At 35.4% G+C, this 24,543-nt stretch overlaps 1 protein-coding gene across 9 annotated transcripts in view; it reads right to left on the reverse strand.

Annotated features, from left to right (window-relative positions):
- Positions 1 to 24,543, reverse strand: part of NID2 (nidogen 2) — a 157,371-nt gene that overhangs the window by 101,806 nt on the left and 31,022 nt on the right. For all 9 annotated transcript variants that reach the window (XM_056811050.1, XM_056811055.1, XM_056811052.1 and 6 more), the window contains exon 4: positions 14,846 to 15,612. In XM_056811050.1, coding sequence (XP_056667028.1) covers positions 14,846 to 15,612 — 767 coding nt within the window. The remainder of the gene's footprint in view (positions 1 to 14,845; positions 15,613 to 24,543) is intronic.

The raw sequence follows: 24,543 nt of genomic DNA on the forward strand, positions 1-24,543 counted from the left end.
AAAATCAATTATTATATGTATTAAAGAATACAAAAATAGGTTTTAGAATGTCACAGGAATAATAGTCAACCTAGAGGAATAAATTTGATTTTTAGCAAAAAAATAATGCTTGCCCAGATGGTAACTGTTATTAAATTCATAAGGCAAAAACTAAACAAAAATAATACATACATACATAGTCTACAAGATATTGTGGAAGGCACTGAGTGAGTTAAAAGTGAATAAGATACTATTTTTGCCCTCAAGAAGTTTTCAATCTAATAGGAGAGATACAAGTTATCATATTAAGAAAATCTCCACTTATTCTTGCTTTCTGATTTTTTAAAATACACATAGGTGCTATGGTTTTCTCAAATGCATTTTCAATATCATTTTGTTATTAATATTGCCTATTACATTTATAATTTTCCTAATATTGTATTTTTGGAAAACATTTTAATATATTTGTATAGCCTCTTTGTTTTTAGTTTTTATTTAATAGATTTTACTTATTTATTGTTTTTAATCATTATTAGTGACATTGATCGATTACTTTTTTTTATATCTCCCTGTTTTAGGTAACAAGAACATTTGTAAAAGAATTTAAGATCCTTTTCTTTTCTATTTACGTAACTTTTATGTACAAGTTTATGTACTACTGAAATTAAATAACCTCTGAATACTTGATAGATTTTACTGATAAATTCAATTGATCCTACATTATTTTCTTGGGGAGTATGGCCTTTTAATTTGTTTCTGATACTGGATTGTCTATTTCTTGTTATTTTCACTGGAATATTTTATATGTTTGTAAGTATTCATTAATTTATTTATTGTTTTATTATCATTAATTAGGCAAAAGAGTTTTATATAATATACTTTGTCATTTATTGAGATTTCTCCTTTTTCATTTTTATGTTGGAAATTTAACTCTGGTTAAAAAAAAGATCATTTATGATTTAACTAGTTTAATATTTTTAAAAGGCAACTGTTTTATTTCCCTTCTATTTTGTACATCTCCTTTGATTATCAGAATTTCTATTTTCATATTTAATTGAGATTTTTATTAGCTGAGTTTATTCTAATCTGAATACTTGCCTGCCCACTTAATTGAGTTAGTCTTTCTATTGTATGTGGAAGCATTTAATGATACAAAAATTTCCTCTAAAAACTATGTTAGCATTACATATAACTCCTCTTCATTATCATTTTATTTGATGAAATTATTTATTGTTTCTATGATTTGTTCTTTTAAAAGTAACAATTTTCTTTGAATGCTTTAGGATTAAATTATTCAGTCTCCTTTCTTTAAAAGTCCTTTATTGAGGGGATGTGGCAAAGTCAGGACATTAATTCATTGCTGGTGGAGTTATAAATTGATCCAACCATTCTGGAGGGCAATTTGGAACTATGGCCAAAGGACGCTAAAAGACTGTCTGCCCTTTGATCCAGCCATAGCACTGCTGGGTTTGTACCCCAAAGAGATAATAAGGAAAAAGACATTTACAAAAATATTTATAGCTGCGCTCTTTGTGATGGCAAAAAATTGGAAAATGAGGGGATGTCCTTCAATTGGGGAATGGCTGAACAAATTGTGGTATATGTTGGTGATGGAATACTATTGCACTCAAAGGAATAATAAAGTGGAGGAATTCCATGGGGACTGGAACAACCTCCAGGAATTGATGCAGAATGAGAGAAGCAGAACCAGGAGAACATTGTACACAGAGACTGATACACTGTGGTACAAGCGAATGTAATGGACTCCTCCATTGGTGGTAATGCATCAATCCTGAACAACCCAGAGGGTTACAGGAGAAAAACCACTATCCACATCCAGAGGAAACACTGTGGGAGTAAAAACACCAAAGAAAAATAACTGCTTGAATTAATGAGTCGAAGGGATGTGGTTGAGGATGTAGACTCTAAATGAACATCCCAGTGCAAACAACAACATGGAAATAGGTCTGATCAAGGACACAAGTAATACCCAATGAAATTGCACATTGGCTGTGGGAAGGATGGGTGGAGGGGAGGGAGGGAAACAATGCAATTATTGTAGCCAAGGAATAATGTTCTAAATTGACTAAATAAACTAATTCAAATGGGGGGGGGGGGAAGTCCTTTTTGATTATAATGTTTGTTTTATTGGGGTTGGTAAAGAATATGATACTTTTTCAAGTTTTATGCATTTACGAAGTTTTATGCTCTAGGTCATAAGGTATCATTCACAACTGAGAAAAAGGTGTACTAATTCTGTACTCATTCATTAGTTGTGGTAGCATAGTAGTACTGATATTAGTAGTAACAGTATTAACAAGAGAAGTATTAATAACAGCATTTAGTCAATGCTTTAAAATTTACAAATATTCTCTCATTTTATCCTCACAACAACCTTGAGAGGTAGACAATATTTCTATCTCCATTTTTCAGATTCGAAACTGAGGCAGGCAGTGGTTAAATGATTTGTCCACTCTTGCAGAGCTGACAAGTGCCTAAGGCTGGATTTGACTTCAGTTCTTTCTGACCAAGTCTAGTTCTGTATTTCCTGTTTGATTTTTTTCTCTATTTCTAGTTAGGTTCACAGGTAATGAGTTAATATATGTAACCTGTAATGAGTTAATATATGTAGAGTACAATGCAGTTTCCCTGTTTGGCTCTTTTAACCATATATATTTTTATGGTTGCCTTTATATTTTATAGTTACCTTTTCTGAGAGTACCCCTTTTTTTTTGAGATCACCTGTCGCACAGTGTAACTTATTTTAACCTGATTTTAATTCTATATGAATGTGTTTCATACACATTTTTTTAATAAATCACATATTATAGATTTTGATTTCTATTCCATTCTTCTATCCCTTAATATTTTTGAGTGACTCTTTTTTTCCTGATACTCTTGAAGTCCTGGTCATTTCTCTCCCTCCCCCAACTAGGCTTTGTACTTTTTTGTTATGGTTTTTTTTCTTCTGGGTTTTCTTTTGGGGAATTCCATGAACTATGCTATTTCATCATTGTGTTTAGTATGTTCTATTAAGCTGTATTTCTGGCTTTATAGTTTAATTTAGAACTTTATAATAAGGAAATATTTCTCCCCTCTCCCAGACTCTTGCATGGAGTAATCAAATCTAGCTAGATCATGGTCTCAATCTCCCATGCTTATAAAACTGGCTTTCACCTTCCTCTCATTTTTGTGAGATCAAAAAATTGACAGTTTTAGCATCTCCAGTGAGTTTTTCAGTTGGTTGCCTCTGGTCAGGGCTTTTTTCAGTCTTCCATCCATGCTGGGCATTATATTTGGTCTCCAGTCCTTCCAATGGCTTCCCTAGGAGGTGCACCACCATGGTTTTCACTTTCCCTTAGACTACTTCAATCAAGGTCCTCCCATGGTTTTAGAGCTTCTACTACTACTGCTGTCTCCCCTCTACCCTGTGTCTTCCTTGGCGTCATGTTCTTTCACATGTTCATGCTGGCTGTGCTAGTTAGCAAGATTTCACACAATCAAGCATTGTGGCTTCTGACTTTCTTTTGCAGTCCTGAATGGGATTAGGGAACTTGGTTTAGTGTTCTTATTAGGGCATATTGGGAAAAAAGGCTTCACTTTTTCATTCTACATGTTAATAAAGACTCAACACCATCCCATCTTAGGTGTTTTTGTTTTTTTTATAATAGAGAAGAAGAGGTAAACCAAGAATAGCCTGATATGCGTACTATGTTTTGGGAGAGCGTATTTCAAATATAAAAGAAAGGAAAAAATATACAGTATACCAAGGATGAAAATTTTACAAGAAATATTATCTCAGGAAGAGTGTTTAATTTTGGAGTGAGACAATCATTCAGCAGAGAAAAAAATTACAGAAGAGGATATTCAATAAGGATCTGCATTTAGAACATGGTAAACTGATTTGATCTGGGTAAAGCTCCTTTGCTTCTGAGTTGCCCTTCATGATCTGCCAGCCAAGAATTACAGCACTCTTGGAAATGGCACATGTTATTTTGTGCTTGGGCAACCAGGAAGTGATATCAACAGCCTTGAATTTCAAGAATGACTTGAATATCCTTTAAAGAAAAACTGACCTAAATTCCTATAGGGGAATGAGAATTAGGATACTACAATCAGGAAAGAGCCCAGAGCCTTTGTGCTAAGTAAGCCAGAAATAGTTGTGGGAACATGTGGTTCCAGTAATCAGGAAGCAGTCCTAATTGAGTCAATTATAGGCACATCCTAAGTACTGAGGTGAGCTAGAAGATATTAAGAGTTCCTAGACAGAGAACTAACTTGATAGTTCTAGAGTTGCTGGAGAAGTCTATGTGAGATCTTTTTTACTGTATTGATTTTTTTTACTGTATTGATTGAAAGTTCTACTATTTGTAGCAAGTATAAGGGGGTAGCTGTTATGCAAACTGGAATTTGTGATCCAGTTACACATGTCATTTTTGTCAAAGTTCAGAGGTTAGAATGTTGTGATTCAGAATACTGATAGAATTGAGGGTGTTTGAATTAATTTTGCCCAAAGCTAGTCTGAACTCAGGGAGATAAGTCTTTCTCACTTCAGGACAGATCTGCTGTCTATCTACTACATCACCTAGCTGCCCAGATATCTAGTTTTGGGGCTACATTAAAGAAAAAAACTAATCATTTTCCCTAACTTTCCCTATTACCTGTATTTCCTACACTACAATTGTTGAGTAGTTTATTTTCTGAGAAATCTCCTTATGTGAACTTTAAAACTACTCCACCCTACTCAGACCATACTTTAGAAGATCTGATTTAGCTATTTCCTGATTAGCAACAATGGAGATACTTGGTTTAGACATGTGCAGAAAAAGCGGACAGACCCCTGGGCTGTCCTAAGTCAAGTTAAGCTATCATTGGTACAGATGAGAATGCAGGAAAGTGACGTAAAACCATCTATATAAGGCACATCACTTGATCTTACTCCTTCTTTCCCTGGAGAGGCGACTCTGGCTGGCAGCATGCTAGGTGTTTCGACATCTTGGAGTGGTGGCAGTTATTTGTCTGGGTTTGGTCTTGAGCTGATTCAGGTTTGGGCATCTTGGCAGAGCCCTTTTGGAGTTTTTGGTTGATTCCTTCCTCCTTCATACTCCAAAACCTTACTTTCTAGATCTCTTAATCTTCCAGCCCGGTACTAGCCAGGCGGGAGAAATCCTACTCTTTTTCTTTCTTCCTTCTTCATAATCTCCTCCACTATATCAATTAAATCACCATAAATTTCCAGCTGATTTGGGTATTTTATTATTTGAGATTTTCCCTGGTGACCAATTAAATTTTAGACTTAAAGTTACAATGCTAAAATTATCTTTACACTTAAAAGTTTATTTTGCTTATTTGAATTCATTTGTACAGAGATCTATTTTATTATTGTATTGTAGGAATATAAGTTAGGGCTACAGTAATTTCAGGGAAAAGAAAGGAATTTGGATACAAGCCCTGGGAGAGGATTCTGAGGAGAGAAGGATTTGTGGGAGTTTTATGGCAATTAACTGTCCTTGACACTCTCTGCCTGGATTTCCACCAAGCTGGAAGGAGGTTTTGCCCTGAGAGATTTTCCCTAGATAGTCATAATTTCATGGAGAAATTACTGACTTCTTGGTTGAGAATCTACTTTGGAGAGAACTATTTTCCCCGAGTACAGAGATCATCTGCCAGTTAGTTGTTTGCCAGAAATCCTCTTGGGCTAGGTTAATCCAAAGATTTTATCTTTTGGGATTTTTAGATAAGAGCAGGAAACTGTAGGCAGGGTCCAGAGAAGAGAAAGAAGAATCTTGGTGTTGCTGGCAGGGGGACTGGACTCTAACTGGCAGGTAGCCATCTTGAAGAGAATTCTGTGATCCAGGTACTCAGGGAATATTATACTGGAACTTTCCACTGCATAATTAAGCTGAGGGGAGTACTAGAAAATACCATTTGCCAGTTTTTTCTCTCAGCTTCATTTTAACAATTGCTACTTGTCCTAAGTACACTATACTGTGGGAGTAAACAGTAGTTTTATTGTTAGCTGCTTTACAATAGTAGAACAACAGCTGGTATCTCAAATACTTATTACAACAAGATAAAAAATGTTTTTGGGATAGTATTTCTCCCTAATTCTGTATAATTTTTTGGTAATACTATCTGATTTGTTTTATGAATGAATGACATTTGAAATACTGTTTCCTTATACTGAGGCAACTATAAGAAGATCTTACATACCATCTGGAATTATAGTATGTTGTATTGTATACATGCTGGTTAAAAGACTAAAAAGTCTGGTACAAAGGTATATTTTTGGATTTCTGAATTTGGGGTTTGCTGAATTAAAGACTGTTGTTGTTGCCTTATAAGTAAAGCTAGGTAAGATAGAAGCTACTTGTGAACAACTAAGGAAACTTAATGGTATGGCTGATGGTCTAAAGAAGCAGGAACTAATGAAGCTTGAAGGAGCTGAAGAATGAAAAGCTCCTACAAAGCTAGAACGTGAGGGAACAGATTTATGATTGTCTTGTGGACACAGGGGCTTCTAAATCTGTTCTTCAAACATTCCCAGAAGATTGTAAGGCTAAGTGAACTATGGAAGTGGTAGAAATAACTGGGACACCACAAAGGGTAAAGAAGTTGCCACCCAAAATTATATCATTGGGTCCTTTATCTGTAGAACACTCTTTCTTGCTAATGCCCAATTCACCTATGAATTTACTTGGGAGAGATCTATTATGTAAATTAAGAGCTACTATTTAATGCACACCAATAGGAGACATTTCTTTAGAACTTCCTGAAAGAGCTCTGGATCTTTTCCCAATATTATTCTTAGCTACATTTTAGGCAGAAGGAGAAAGAAGGAGAGTTTATCCTATATATGATGACATACCAGAACACGTATGGGCTTCTTATTCTACAGATTTGGCCTATTAAAATCTACAACCCTAATTAAAGTTAAGACCAAGGGAGGTCATCCACCTTGCATAGCACAATATCCCTTAAGGAAAGAAGCAGTAGTTGGTATCACTTTTATCATAGAGTAATTACTAGAACAAGCAAGTATAGTCCCATGTATTTTGGAGTTCAAAACACCCATACTCGCAATAAAGAAACCATAATTGCATGAAAATGGAAGACCTTGTTACAGATCTGTCCAAGATCTAAAGGCTATTAATGACTATGTAGTGACATCCCATCCTATCTCATCAGTACCAAGCAGTACCAGATATTTCACAGTGGGAGACTTATGTTTCACTTTCTTTTCTATACTGATACACAAAGACTCATAAAAGATATTTGCTTTCACCTGGCAAGGAAGAATATTCTGTTGGAGTCATTTGCCTCAAGAATTCTGTGAAAGCCCATCTCTATTTTCTCAAATCCTTAGTCAAGATGTAGAGACAATCATATTTGAAGACAACAAACGTGTCCATTTTGTAGATAACATACTTTTAGCTTCTCCCAGTACTACAGTATGTTTAAGGGATAGCAAATTTCTTTTGTTTGAGGTGTGACAAGGAAATCACTTAAAAGACTGATATATATTAATTTAAGGTCGCCAAGGAATTCAGCTATGTAATTCCTAAATGAAAAACTCAAGTCAGCCGTCAGCCTTTTTTGGAGTTTAATTACAATAGGAGCAAGAAAGGAATTAGAGATAGAGAGAAAGAAAAAGGGAGAGAAGGGAATAGGGCTTAAATACCCCTTCTGTTTAGGCTGGGCCAAAAGGCCCAAGCCCTTAGATAGCTGGGGCAAAGAAAAGAGATCAGTCCCTATCACTCACGTGACCAAAATGGAGAAACAGTCTCAGAGGCCCCCACCTTCAGCTTCCTTCAGCGCAAGCTTCTCCGAGTCCACCACAATCACCCTGACCAAACTCCTCAACCCCCTCAAGTCTCCAGACCCTCCTATCTTTAAGGAAACCATCCAAGTTCCTCCTCTCAGTTCTCCCATCTACCAATCACTGTTCATCAATTTCCCTGTGCCAATGGAGGCTCTAGCTTAACCCAGGACCGCCCAGAGGTTTCTGGCTTTTGCACATGTCTGTTGAAGGTCATATTTTCAAATGATTAAATCTTTGATCTAGGCTGCAGCCCTTACTCAATCCTGTTAGGACTGAATAGGGTGGTGATTTATTCCAAGTATCTCCATTGTATCAATTCTAAAATCAATCATGATTCAAAGAAATTCCTGTTCTATGCTTAAGCATAGGTCAAAGTCCTTTCCATTGTTCAGCAAAAGGTTTCTGTCCTAAAGTAATCTGAAGAAGGGAAGAGAAGGAACCTCCCATGCCAATGGGGTTCCCATTCCAATAGACTATCAGTAAGAAATTTTCCAAGTATGAAATATCCCAATGGTGAAATTTCCAACATTTATAAGTCTAAGGAATTTTGAGGTTTACAGAGGGGACATAAGGTATCTAAACTTCAACAGTGAGAATTTGGGATTTGTTTTATATGGGAGTTCTAGAAGCATTTTCCAAAAACATATAGCAGCCATATTACAGCTAAGTGACCCAAAAACTAAGAAACAACTAAGAGCCATACTGGGTACAACAGGTTTCTGCAGACAATGGATCCTTGGGTATAGTGAATTGACTAACATACTTACTGATTTAACAAGAGATGCAGAACCTGAACCATTCAAATTGAAGCCAGAACATCTACAGGAAATAACAAAACTTAAGGAAACAATTCTATATGCTCCAGCACTTGGGATCCAAGATTATGGAAAACCTTTTGTACTTTTGTTCATGAATGGAAGGGGATAGCTTCAGGTGTTCTTGCACAGACTTTAGGGCCAAATTATCATCCAATTGCATACTACAGTGCACAGCTAGATCCTATTGCACCTGGAATAGCTCCATGCTTGTGTGGAGTGGCTGCTGCTGCATTGTTAGTGCAGAAGTATACAGACAGTTCTTGGGTACCTATTGACAGTATTTTTGTCCATACCAAATTGAAGCCCTTATGTTGAAATATCACACTCAGGCTTTTTCTGAGCAATGTATAGTCAAATATGATATAGTTCTTCTTGGGAATGAAAACATAAAAATCAAGAGGTGTAGTGTTTTAAATCCAGCCACACTATTACCTATTAGTTATTATTACTATTTGAATTCATTTGTACAGAGATCTATTTTATTACTGTATGCTATATAAGAATTCTCATGGATGTATGGATTTTTAAAAATTCTAGTGCCTAGAAGTATACCTACAGTACACTAAGATAGTATATAAATGCTGACCTTACCTGAGCAGACTTAAAATGTGCCCTTTTTGTATCATGAGTACAGAAATCTTGTCTGAGATCTTTATGGACCATAAGATAGTTTGTTTGCTACTGTAAAGGTCAAATTTAATGGTTGGATGCAGTTTATTTACCAAAATAGAGGGTGTAAAGTAGATAAATGTGAAAGAGGTTAGAGAAAATATCTATACAACCAGGAGGGCCAGTAGTGAGTAATCTCGTGACTAGACTCTTAGGAAACTGGGAAGGGGAGTCAGCATTTTCACTCACCCGATCAAGTAGTCCAGGAGTCAGAGTCTAAGTTGAAATCAGGATCCACACTGCAGTGTCCAATGAGGTTCCTTGAAGACTATCTCCAGGAGACACTCTCCACAAGACTCAACTTCACGAGCCTCCCAGCCCAAGGATTTTTGTGGCTTTTATCCTCTCCCTGCCCCTCTTCACAGGGGCCAATCACAGTTTCCAAAATTGTTACACTTCTCATCCTCTGAAGGTAACAACTCTCCTCCTAACATTCACATCTTTGGAACCACACATTTCTGAGTGTGTGAATGCTTAAAAGAATTCACAAGTTTCTGGCTGTTTGAGTTAGAAAAAAGGGTGGAGCTCTCCCAGTATCTTCCTGGCTTCTCACCTAGCATTAAGTCGTGTGTGAATTCACTAAGTAATTTGTGACCTCCTCCACCTAGTTCAAGCTTGTGTTGATTCAATCAAAAGGAAGACAAAAGAGAGTAAATCCTGTCTTCACAATCTAGTGATGTACTTAGGTTAGTATTAACCAAAGCTTCAACTCCAACTACGCAAAGAGAACAAAGGGCTCCCTTTTCACAAGTGCAAACTCAGAATAGACATATAAAACAAGAATTTCTTTCCACACTAGGAAACCTGAACTCATAAATGTGTTATATCTTTGGGGGAGTTCTATACATCTTTGAGGGCTGCTGATTTAATAAGGTTGCTGAACTGATGTTCTGGGATCATTGGCTTTTTGATGCCTGAGCTCTAACTACAATAAACTGTGGTCTTTTTTTACCTTTCTCTTATTGTTGAAAGCAGCAGTACCAAATCAAAACTCTGCAATTTTTTAAACAATTATTGTGCCTACTCCTTACCACTATTTTGCCTTGCAACCAATACACTATTGATTCTAAGATGGAAAGTAAAAAAGGAGGGGAGCTACTAGGCAGCTTAGTGAATTGAGAGCCAGGGAAGTCTTGGATTCAAATCTGGATAAGGACACTTCCTAGCTATGTAACCCTGGACAAGTCACTAAGCCCTCACTGCCTAGCCCTTAGCACTCTTCTGCCTTGGAACCAATATATAGTATTGATTCTAAGGTGGAAGGTAAGGTTTAAAAAAAGGTGATAAGGTCTATAAGTTATCCATCTAACTGCTTGTCATAGTCTTCAAAATAATCATTCATCTTCATTTCCCAGTCAGCTTCACTCCTTTGGACTTTCATACTGAACTTGTTCATGACCATGACCCCCAAGAATTTCATCAGGAAATACTTCATCCTGCAATATTGCATCAGAATTGATAGTCACATCTTATCAGTAGTCTCAGACCTTCTGATTGGAGGGCAGAGCAAAGAATTCCTTCCAAAACTTCTATTTAAAGAGGACTCCCAAGTTAGCTATCTCTTTTTTGACCACCTGTCTGTCGTCCTTTTGATCTCTTAACTGGACTCCATTAAAATTATTTCTATGTTCCTTGTGCATCTTCTTTTCTCTTTTTCCTTTTATGTATTGTCTTTCTCCTTCAGTTTGTGAGTTTGTTGAGGGCAGGGACTGTCATTTTGTATTTGTATCTTCAGCATTTAAGACAAAACTTAATAAATATTTATTGGCTGACTGTTTTTCATCTATAGATGGTTACAGTTAAACCAAACTCTTCTTCTTGAACTCTTTGTTGAATTCACTTTCATCATTTTAGTGAACACATTTGGGGAGTATCTTTCTGCTTTATATATCTTACTAGCCAGAAATGATCAGAGGGTATTTTGATGAGGTGCCCTTTTTTGTTATATTTCAAGAAATATCTAATAATTTTAATGTATGGATGAGAGATATGGTTGGAAGAGACCCTTCATGATGGTGTTTTGCTCTAATGAATCAAATTCTTTTAAAAAATTAACAAATAATAAGCCAAATGGATTTCTTCAGTTATCTATCTCTTTCAGTCAAGAATGTGCTGACAAAGGATCTTTTACAGGACATTGTCTGTGAAAGTCTATTTATTCCCTTTTAATAATTCCCTCAAAGATGCCTTCAATGTTTGTATATATTGTTATAAAATTTGTATCTAAATGGAAAAATAGGTCTTTAGGTTGTTAGTTGCTAATACTTTCTTTTTTTTCCTCTTTAGTTTTTTAAAGTATTTTTTCCATGGTTACATGACTCATGTTCTCTCCTTCCCTTTTTACCTTCTCCTTCCCAGAGCTGAAAAATAATTCCACTGGGTTATACATGTATTTGCTAATACTTTCTTGATCAACTTTTCTAGGATGATAGGAGACAATAATGCCTGAAATTCTTTCCATGTCTTTGATATTTTCTACTCATTGAAATACCTAGGAATTGATTCATTAACATTTTCTTATAAATGTGTTGCTTCTAGCATGGGTTGCCTCTATTTATGCTTGATTTAAGTTTTTTCTCTTTAGTATCATTTCTACATCTTCCACAAACATGATGGTGATAAGAATCCAAGAAAAAGGACTTTTGGTCAATATGGTGACATTAAAGGTCATAAAGTTACTTTGCTCTCCACTTCTACCCCAGAAAATGTCTGAAAATGGCACCAGATAGAGCAATGATAAAGAAAACTGAAACAAAATTCCCCAAAGTATGTACCTTCACCTAGTCCAGAACTGTACCCCCTCCAAAATGCAGGTCTCAAATGGGGATCTTATTAGGAAAGCCTGCAAAAGCCCTTATAATTTAATCTGAAGCCTTTAGACTCTGGGAGAAGGATGGGACAAGGGGAGCCAATGTTTGCTCTGGTAGCTCAGGTTGCCAAACTAGGGTTAAAAGTCAGGACAAGCTTAAAAGAACAGGCTATCACACATAATTTGGTACAGAAAAGTATTAAACTGAATAGGTAAACAAATATGGAAAGGGAAAGGAGACAAGAAAGTTCAAGAGCTAAAACAGTGCTAGGATTCGTGAAAACCAACCAACCACAGATATCCTAGAATTAGATATGAGGAATTTAAGGAAGACAGAGAGAGGACACTAGAACCCTACAGAGTCTAGATTTTGAAATCATCTTCCCCTCTTTACAGACTTTGATATTTTACATTTCCACTTCCATTGTAGCTACATGACCTTGCTTGCATTCTATAAAGCAGAGATTATCGGTGATTGCTTTCCCTATACTCTCTTACCCTTCAGCTTCTCATTTGGGAGAAAGGGAATTCTGGCTATTTCCTAAATTTCCTTTGCCCTCCTTTCCATTATAGGGGAAATGACTGACTGAATGAAGGAAGCTACCCCTGTTTCTATAACTGCAAGTATTTTGCATTGTTATTATTTACAAGGAGCTATATAACAATCAGACCTTTCATCATCTATTTTGCGGGGGGGGGGGGGGGCTGGGCTTGCTGTTTCTTTTCTTGTTACTATTACTGATACAGAAACTAATTATTTTGTGTTTAATGTTATTTTTATGATAAAGATAGAAAAAAATAGTCTGAATAAACATGGTTGACATCCATTTCTCTCACCGGGAGGAATATGTAGGTTTCTGAGGCTTGTTCCCCAGGACATTACAAATTTGAGGTGGCCAAAAAATAGTTTTCTTTAGCTGGAAACTACAATTAATTACCTAAAGCAAATCATATTTCACTAGACTACAGATATTAGTGACAAAGAATCTAGATCAAAGAGGGAAAGAAGGGCTTTTTTCCATGGTCATAGTTTTCTTTTGGAATCCTTTAGCAGTACATTCTTAAATCACCTGGCTATACTTGCCTCTCCTGGGTAAAAATAAATAAAACTTACTCAATAAAATCCAATCACTATTTTTGTAGTTCAGTAGTTTCAGTTGTCTGATTTTTCTTGACCTCATTTGGGGTTTCTTGGCAAAGATACTGGAGTGGTTTGCCTTCTTCTTTTCTTGCTTATTTTTCAGATAATGAAACTGAGACAAACAGGATTAAGTGACTTGTTTAAGGTCACAAAACTGATAAATGTCTGAGGCTACACTATCCACTGTGCCAACACTACACAAAGCTATCATTCAGTTTTGGAGGGTAGCATGATTTAAAAAAAAGAAATTTTAAGAACCAATGATCAGTCTAGGCTTGTTGAAGGGGAAGTAGAAGGGCGGGGAAGTAGAAAGAGACCTCTTCAATTATAGATTCCTAGTGTTTATCAAATTCCTTATATTTCTATACCTTCTTTGAAAGAAAAGTAGTTGGGGAGAAAGAAAGAAATGTAAGATGAACAGAAATAATTAACAATCATAGTGAATATGAATGGGGTAGACTCAATAATAAAAGGAGATGGATTAGAAAGCAGACTCCAACAATATGTTGTTTGGCAAAAACTCACTTAAATTTAAATATTTATAGAACTAAATTTATGCCTCAGACAATTTTTTTAAAAGACTAACAATTATGACCACAGATGAAACAACAGTAAAAATATACAGTTAAAAGAAATAAAAAGAAAAATCAGTTTATGCTCAAAGGTACTATAGAACTATCAAAACTTAATCTGCATTTATTGAATGTCAAAGCACCTAACTACATAAATAAAAAGGTAACTGAATTTCAGAAAGAGAAAAATTAGAATAGTTGGGGATCTCAACATGCCCCTGTTAGAGACATTTAACAAGAAGATGAAGAAAAAAATTAAGGATTTGAGTGGAATTTTTTTTTAAATTTGATATAGATATGGGAAAAATGATCAAAAAGGAAATATGTTATATATATTCTCAACTCTTGAACATTGCTCTAGAAACTTACCAATCTCCCCCCATCCCCACCCCATTCTCCTTATAAAATGTTGACTGCTTAAAGGTTTTTGTGAAGGGGGATGTGAAATATTGGTACTTCCTATTTCATAAAAGCAGGAAATGGCATGTTTTATATGGTGATACAGGAAAGCTTTATGTCTTATCCAACTTATCAAATGCTTTTAATCATTTGTATTTGATTCCTTTCTTTATTAATGTATTAGATACAGTTCATGATAGTTCATGATCCTCCAAAGTCTGGAATTTCTGGGTTCTCTGTCTCAGTAGCTCTCAATATATCTTCAAAAATTTTTTTAAAACCTTTCCTTATAAAACACTATACTAAAGTATAAAACCTCCTAAAGAAATGTAGAAAGGCAAATATAATAAAGAGATAATTAATGAGTACAATTAAATAATACAAAGTTCTATAACTTTATTAAAGATTGCTTTTAAAAAGCCTATGTTCAGTACTTTACTCTTTGACTCTCACTAGAATGACTTAAAAATATTATTATTAGTGGAAAGAGAGTTAAAACAGAAGTAAAAAAGTAATAAGTCCATATCTTGACAACAAAAGAAGGTTGTTTTAAACTTAAATTAAATAGGAAACTATTAACTCTACCAAAACTGGTTTTAAAACAAAGTTGTAGCATAGTAGCCTTAATACACTTACCATCAGGTTTGAAATTGCTATCTTCTTCCATTCCCATAACATACCTTCCATGATTTAACGGTGGAGTATTTTCTGGAAAAGGATAATTTTTAAGAACAACTCCCTCAGAATAGATTGAAAGAGCTTCCATTTCTGAAGACATAGCTCCACCATCAGGGTAGAGTCGGATAGTTTCATTTTTAGGATAGAATGGTGGAGATTCTGTTAAGAGATCCAGGAGTTCTAGTGGATATGAGCTTTTAATTCCTTTTTCCTGAGAAGACTTAATTTGGCCTTTTGATACCAGAAAAATCCCCTCCCTTTCTGGTGTCCCTTCTTCAGTCTGAGGATATAAGGAGTCAGATTCTATTTTGGAAGATATTGGTGAATGGCTAGGTGCTGGGTATAGCAATTTGAAGTTTAGTTCTGAGTCCAATGGAGAGAATTTACCATGTTTTGATTCACCATGATCTGTCTGATTAGGAGAACTGGCATTTGAGTCAAGTGAACTTTCTGTCTTGCTATTACTGTTGGATACTCGTTCTTGTCCACTGGGTGAGTGTTCAATTTCATCACCATCTTCGTTATAAAAAACTTTAACATAATTCATATTGTCTTCAGTATAATTACTTTCCAGAACATTGTACTCAGCATCATTATTAAGAAAATGCTCTAGAGAATGGACTATTGAAAGGTTTCCTCCGATGTTTGCAGGTTCAACATTATCCAGCTGGAATATGCTGCCAATGTGAAAAGCCCATACTCCAGGAATGCCAAGATTACTTATTCTAAGGAAAAATTGAACAATTAGTTGAAGCTATCATACCTTAAAAAAATATATATATATATATATATATTAAATATTCTTACAGAGTTATTAATTCACCTTGTTTTTAAACATAATTGTTTTGCTCTAGATAAGCAGGTCATATCCATAGTTTTTAGTGGTTTTAAAATGAGATAAAACAAATATGATAATGAAGGGAAATATATCACACATTTCTTATAAACGGGGTTAACAATTCCTTTCAAAGATTATGTATACATATGGTACTAAAAATCAGGTTGAAAAATTTATCCAATTATTTTTCAACCACATTTTTTGGTTGTCCCACAGCAAAATCTCAATGTCTGGAAAAAACCAAATTTCATGAGGTAAGAGCTATGCCTATTTAAGTTTGTATCTTTGCAGTAAGACAAGTACTGAATTTGGCATAAGAAGACCTAGAGTCAAATCTCAGCTCTGCTACTCAATACATTAACCAAGTCATTTAACTTCACTCATAAAATGAGATTGGACTGGATAACCTCTAAGGTTTTTCCTAGCTGTAAATCTATCATTCACATATGAATTCTTAATAAATGCGCAATGAATATTCGATTCAAACTAATGAATTCACTCTTCTGCTGTCTTTGTACCATCATTTAATATAATTAAATAAGAATGCTTACAAAGTTTCAATATTATCAAAGTTTCAAAAATAATAAAAAATAATATGTAAGAGCAACTCCCCTCAAAATAGACTGAAAAGGGCTTCCATTTCTAAAGATACATTTACATCATCTGGTTGGGCTTGGATTGTTTCATTTTTAGTTTTTATTTAGTTTCACTTTCAGATTAGAAAGCACAGCCTTTACAGTCATTTTTAAGATAGAAAATTTTCTTTTCCATAATTGTATTTTGATTTGGGTAAAGTGACAAAAGATGAATAAATATTAATATATACCATGGGGGAAAGGACACAATACAAAGTTACATGCAATATGCAATAACATATGTAATTATATGCATATTAAAGCACATGCAATATATGCATTTTGGATGCAATAACAACAAGAGCAAACACAAAACAAACCTTAATCAAAATGGTAGAACATGTTCAATTTTATAAAAAATATTTCTGAAAGGGCAGCTGGGTAGCTGAATGGATTGAGAGCCAGGCCTAGAGTCAGGAGGTCCTATCTGGCCTCAGACACTTCCTAATTGCCCTAACCCTGGGCAAGTCACTTAACCACCATTGCCTAGCCTTGCCACTCTTCTGAATTGGAACCAATACATGGTACTGATTCTAAGGTGAAAGATAAGAATTTTTTAAAAAGTATTTCTGGTCCAGAAAATTAATTTCTAAAGTTTTCCTATTTAAAGAACAAGTTATTTTTTCTCTACTAATATACATATACATACATACATATATATATATATATATATATATATATATATATATATATATATATAAACCTCCTTCAGCTTTCAACTGAAGCATATCCAATTAGATCAGTAGTTAACAATTATATTTTGTCTACTAAAGAATTTTCTAGTCATCTATTTTCAACCAAAATATCAAACAGTCTGGTAGTAATTTCTTAATAGGATACAATGATACCTCTGTATTATAATAATCATCAAAGACCTGATATGTATACTGACACCCAAATATTACAAAACTGGAACAAGCAATTAAATTTCATTAACTCAGTTTATATTTTTGTTAGTTCTAAAACTATCCATCTCAAAAGCTCAATGAAGAACATGGGTTAATGTCCATAATAGAAAATAAATAATTCATTGAACTGAACAAAAACAAGTGGACATTCCCACAAATGTTCATTGTCTTCATCTGGAATTCTATAGTGAAATATTTTCCATTACAGTAGGAAGGATATTTTAAAAATGTGTTTTTCAAGGAAAAAAATCAAAGTTAATTTTTGATCCTATATATATATATATTAAATGTGTAAAAAAATTCTTACATAGTTGACAAATAAGAGAAACTGAAAAAATCAGGAAAATCTTGAAGATGTAAGAAGACTAAATTGAATGTTATGTAAAAAGTGCTGCTTTCATGAAATTATATTTTGAAGTAACTAATGAAAATCTCCAAATAATAAAATAAATAAAAATATATTTCATAAAGATAAAATGAAATTATCATTCAGGTAGGTTTAAATCACTTTCTTCTCTTATATTGTGCTGATTTTATTCTACCCTTAAATGCAGGCCATCTTCAAAATGTGATGATACAGGAAATTTAAATTTTGTTTTTCTCAGTAGGAAAATAAAGCTAGAAATACTGTGGGGTCCAAGAAAATCCCCCAGGAATGGAGACATGGAGACAATGCAAGTAAGCAAAGGAACATCTTTAATAAATCTAATGCATTAGGGCTGCCCCAAAGAAGGAGCTGTGCTGACTCGGCTGAGGGAACATCTTTTATAGCATAAGCATGGGAGGATCAGGATGTGAATAACAGGTTGTTTCAGTTCGGCCATTGCAGCTGGGTATGGGGCTGTGGGTTTTCACAATGCAGGGAGTGTCTGGCCAGCAGTTAGGCTGACTTGGGCAGGAATTTACTCCTGGTCCGCAGAGGGAGGTTGTTCTGACCTCCTTCATTCCCCACTTCTACTGTACATGAGGAATCTTCCTCAAGCGACCGTATCTTCATAAGGGGATGCAGTGGGAATCAGAGTTTGATATTGCTGATGAAGGACCATAGTTGGACACTATTAATGTGATCCTGGACAAAGGTTCCTAGGCTACTAAGCAAAGAATCCTCAAGCTAGGAGTCACAAGGATGTAAGGGAGCAGAATTTCCCTGTCAATAGTCTGCCCGAGTTTCTGGGGGTACAATGCCCATGTCAATGCCCATGTTATCTCCTCCCTCTCCAAATATCTAAGGGAAGGGTGGGGGTGATGGTCTCAGTATTCTGTAGCTTCTTCAGAGTTGAGAATGGTTGTAGTGCTGTCTCTGCCTATTGTCAGGAGAGTTATTGACTAGGCAATGTCCAGGGCTTCAGGCTGGAATCGTTGTTGAGGTTACAGGGGCATCTGGGTGACTCCCATGAATGCTTTTACCCTAGAAGCAACTGGAGAAGTGACAAGGTTGCATACAAATACATATCCCACAGGGGATTAGCCAAAACTTGAACAGGGAGGGAAAGGCTGCAGACACAGGGTGTTTAAGGGGCATGTCCTCAGTGAATGCCTGGGTTCTAGGTAGGTGGGGACCTGCTTAGAGATCTGAAGGATATCTCGCGACTGCTTCCCCCATTGGCAGATAGGTCACAAGGGGGAGAGTCAGCCCCTAAGATAGAAGTGTAGAAACCAGGACTGGGGCAAAAACTAGAACACCAGATAGAAACAGAGAAAATTAATACAATAGTAATTGATATTACACATTTGCATTTGGGTGTCTTGGCCAACAGACTTCTTCAGAAATCATCTTTTACCAATCCACTGGGGGCAGAGAATAGATTTGCACCCTATAGGGGACTAGAAGGGTAACAAACGGTCTGGTGGGGAGGGAAGCAGTACAAGAGAGGGAGGGAGTGGGGGGGTTAATTTTAGAAAGACTATAAGGAAAATGAGGGGGGGATAAAGAGGAAGGGGGTAGAAAGGGAAGTAAAATAAGGGTGGGAATAAGAGGATCTGTTCAAAAGCAAACATTGGTGTAGAAGGAAATAGGGAAAGAAGAAAAGGCAGGAAAAGGAGCAGAAATTAAAATGCTGGGAAACACACAGCTAGTAATCATAACTCTGAATGTGAATGGAATGAACTCACCCATAAAACACAAGCGAATAACAGAGTAGATTAGAGTCCAAAACCCTACCATATGCTGTCTACAAGAAGCACATATGAGAAAGGTAGACACACATAGGGTGAAAGTAAGAGGGTGGAGCCAAAACTATTGGGCATCAACTGACAAAAAGAAGGCAGGAGTCGCAATCATGATATCCGACAAAGCCAAAGTAAAAATAAATCTAGTTAAAAGAGATAGGGAAAGTAAATACATCCTGATAAAAGGCAGTATAGACAATGATGAAATATCTGTACTCAATATATATGCACCAAATGGCAGAGCATCCAAATTTTTAAAGGAGCTCAAGAGGAGCTTTTAGAGGAGCTCAAGGATGAAATAGATAGAAAAACTATACTAGTGGGAGATCTGAACCTTCTCCTATCCAAACTAGATAAATCAAACCAAAAAATAAATAAGAAAGAGGTAAGAGAAGTGAATGAAATCTTAGAAAAATTAGAGTTAGTAGACATGTGGAGAAAAATAAATAGGGACAAAAAGGAATATACCTTCTTTTCTGTAGCACATGGTACATTCACAAAAATTGACCATGTATTAGGGCATAAAAACATTGCAAACAAGTGCAAAAGATCAGAAATAATAAATGCAACTTTCTCAGATCACAATGCAATGAAAATAATAATTAGTAAGGAAACATGGAGAGGTAAATCAAAAATTAATTGGAAATTAAAAAATATGATTCTCCAAAACCAGTTAGTTAAAGAACAAATCATAGAAACAATTAATAACTTCATTGAAGAAAATGGCAATGTGAGACATCCTTTCAAAACCTATGGGATGCAGCCAAAGCAGTACTCAGGGGGAAATTGAGTTCATATATAAACAAATTAAGACGGGCAGAGGTCAATGAATTGGGCATGCAAATTAAAAAACTAGAAAGCGAACAAATTAAAAATCCTCAGATGAAGACTAAATTAGAGATCCTAAAACTCAAAGGAGAAATTAATAAAATCGAAAGTCAAAGAACTATTGATTTAATAAATAAGAGTAGAAGCTGGTACTTTGAAAAAACAAATAAAATAGACAAAGTACTAGTCAGTATAATTAAAAAAAGGAAAGAAATAAACCAAATTGATAGTATCCAAGATGAAAAAGGAGACCTCACCTCTAATGAAGAGGAAATTAAGGCAATCATTAAAAACTACTATGCCCAATTATATGGCAACAAATATGGCAATCTAGGTCATATGGATGAATACTTACAAAAATATAAATTGCCTAGACTAAAAGAGGAAGAAATACATTACCTTACCAACCCCATTTCAGAAAAAGAAATTGAACAAGCCATCAAAGAACTCCCTAAGAAAAAAATCCCAGGTCCAGATGGATTCACAAATGAATTCTATCAAACATTCAAAGAACAACTAATCCCAATATTAAACAATTTGACAGAATAGGCCAAGAAGGAGTTCTACCAAATTCATTCTACGACACAAACATGGTACTGATCCCAAAGCCAGGCAGGTCAAAAACAGAGAAAGAAAACTATAGACCAAACTCCCTAATGAATATAGACGCAAAAATCTTAACTAGGATACTAGTAAAAAGACTCCAGCAAGTCATCACAAGGGTTATCCAATATGACCAGGCAGGATTCATACCAGGAATGCAAGGATGTTTCAATATTATGGAAACCATCCACATAATTGACCATATTAACAAGCAAACTGACAAAAATCACATGATTATCTCAATAGATGCAGAAAAAGCCTTCGATAAAATACAACACCCATTCCTATTGAAAACACTAGGAAGTATAGGAATAGAAGGGCCTTTCCTAAAAATAATAAACAGTATATATCTAAAACCATCAGCAAACATCATCTGCAATGGGGATAAACTAGAAGCCTTTCCAATAAGATCAGGAGTAAAACAAGGATGCCCATTATCACCTCTATTATTTAATTTTGTACTAGAAATATTAGCAGTAGCAATTAGAGAAGAAAAAGAAATTGAAGGTATTAAAATTGGCAATGACGAGACTAAGCTATCACTCTTTGCAGATGATATGATGGTTTACTTAAGGAATCCTAGAAAATCAACCAAAAAGTTACTCGAAATAATCAACAACTTTAGCAAAGTTGCAGGATACAAAATAAACCCGCATAAGTCATCAGCATTTCTATATATTTCCAACACATCTCAGCAGCAAGAAATAGAGAGAGAAATTCCATTTAAAATCACCCTAGACAATATAAAATACTTAGGAATCTATCTGCCGAAACAAATGCAGGAACTATATGAACACAACTATAAAACACTTTTCACACAGCTAAAACTAGATCTAAACAATTGGAAAAACATTGATTGCTCATGGGTAGGATGAGATAACATAATAAAAATGACAATCCTACCCAAATTAATTTACTTATTTAGTGCCATACCCATTGAACCTACCAAAAAACTTCTTTACTGAATTAGAAAAAAACCATAACAAAGTTCATTTGGAAGAACAAAAGATCAAGGATATCCAGGGAAATCATGAAAAAAATGCAAAGGAAGGAGGACTTGCAGTCCCAGATCTCAAACTATACTATAAAGCAGTGGTTATCAAAACAATTTGGTACTGGCTAAGAGACAGAAAGGAGGATCAGTGGAATAGACTTGGCGTAAATGATCTCAGCAAGACAGTTTATGACAAACCCAAAGATCCCAGCTTTGGGGACAAAAATCCACTATTCGATAAAAACTGTTGGGAAAATTGGAAGACAGTGTGGGAGAGACTAGGAATAGATCAATACCTCACACCCTACACCAAGATAAATTCAAAATGGGTGAATGACTTAAACATAAAGAAGGAAACCATAAGTAAATTGGGTAAACACAGAATAGTATATATGTCAGACCTTTTGGAAGGGAAAGGTTTTAAAACCAAGCAAGACTTAGAAAGAGTCACAAAATGTAAAATAAATAATTTTGACTACATCAAAGTTTTTGTACAAACAAAACCAATGTAACTAAAATCAGAAGGGTAGCAACAAATTGGGAAACAATCTTCATAAAAACAAAGGTTTAATTACTCAAATTTACAAAGAGCTAAATCAATTGTACAAAAAACCAAGCCATTCTCCAATTGATAAATGGGCAAGGGACATGAACAGGCAGTTCTCAGCCAAAGAAATCAAAACTATTAATAAGCACATGAAAAAGTGTTCTAAATCTCTTATAATCAGAGAATTGCAAATCAAAACAACTCTGACATATCACCTCACACCTAGCAGATTGGCTAACATGAGAGCTATGGAAAGTAATGAATGCTGGAGGGGATGTGGCAAAGTAGGGACACTAATTCATTGCTGGTGGAGCTGTGAATTAATCCAACCATTCTGGAGGGCAATTTGGAACTATGCCCAAAGGGCAATTAAAGACTGTCTGCCCTTTGATCCAGCCATAGCACTACTGGGCTTGTACCCCAAAGAGATAATAAGGAAAAAGACTTATACAAGAATATTCATAGCAGCACTCTTTGTGGTGGCAACAAATTGGAAAATGAGGGGATGCCCTTCAATTGGAGAATGGCTGAACAAATTGTGGTGTATGTTGGTGATGGAATACTATTGTGCTAAAAGGAATAATAAAGTGGAGGAATTCCATGGAGACTGGAACAACCTCTAGGAAGTGATGCAGAGCGAAAGGAGCAGAACCAGGAAAACATTGTACACAGAGACTGATACATTGCGGTACAATCGAAGGTAATGGACTTCTCCATTAGTCTCAAGGCAATGTCCCTGAACAATCTGCAGGGATCCAAAAAACACTATCCACAAGCAGAGGATAAACTGTGGGAGTAAAAGCACTGACGAAAAGCAACTGTTTGACTACAGGGGTGAAGGGGATATGACTGAGGAGAGACTCTAAATGAACACTCTAATGCAAATACCAACAACATGGAAATGGGTTTGAATCAAGAACATATGTTATACCCAGTGGAATTGTGTGTCGGCTGTGGGAGAGGTGGAGGGAGGGGGGAGGGAAGAAAAGAAAATGATCATTGTTTCCAATGAATAATGTTTGGAAATGACCAAATAAAAATTAAAAAAAAAAAAAAGAAATCATCTTCTAACAGGAATAGATCCTTTTAGGAAATTGGATTCCTAAGTTGTTTGCAGAGTTGGTATGTGACATTTCTGTTAAAGAATATCCTTTTGCAAAGTACACATTAACTCTAACATCTATAAACACTTGAGTAACAATATTTTACAGATGTATTTCTTCACCTCAAATTCTGAGGGAAATTCGAGAAAGCTTTGAGCTATATTTCCAAGCTCAATATCTAAACTTCAACTGTGGTAAATTAAGGCTACATATACAAGCCATCTATTAATAAGCTTCACCTACTTCTCAAAATATCTTCCCTAGCAATTTAAGAATTTTCAATTATTAACCTAATTAACCTAAAATAATTATTTGAGGAAATGGAAACTAATTTTACAATTTGCATTATGTGCTGATTGTAGAAATTGGTCACAAAGGAAATGGCAGACAGGGAAAATATTTCCTCATGTCCCAAGGGACACATAGTGAGGGCTTCACGTACAGGCCAAAGCTATCACTGGCTCATGTCATCATTGTATCACTCAAGTACTAACAGCCTAGATGGTCAGAAAAGGTCCATTCCCAGGTGAGCCCAGAATATGCCTCTGTAACCATCCTAGGACATTCTCTGTCCTTTGCGTACTTTGTCACCATTAGATCCCAGAAGCCTTCTTTTTCCTTAAAAGACAAGTCTCACCCATTTCAGCTGAGAGAAATTCTGCTCATCAGCAGTCCAGAAACAAATTTCTATACCCTCAAACAAGCCTTTTATATCCCTACAAGGCTGATCACTCAATTAGTCTTGTGTATTTTGGCAATAATTTACATATCACACTTTAGTCACAAAAACCTGAAATAAAGAACATGAGTGCTGAATTGAGTAGCTCCATAGTTATATAAATCAAGGCTGTATCATCTCCTGGAACTAGGCCATTTGAAAGACTAAGAAAAAATTAGTCAGGAATCACTTCAGGGTAACTGTCCAGAGAAATTATAGAATCATTTGTGATTTTCCAACAACACATACATTAATTTTAGAAATTATCCCTAGGTCAGGGATCCAATTATAAGAGTAGAACATCTATCTGTTC

Source organism: Monodelphis domestica, chromosome 1, assembly GCF_027887165.1.
Source record: "Monodelphis domestica isolate mMonDom1 chromosome 1, mMonDom1.pri, whole genome shotgun sequence".
Lineage (NCBI taxonomy): Eukaryota > Metazoa > Chordata > Mammalia > Didelphimorphia > Didelphidae > Monodelphis > Monodelphis domestica.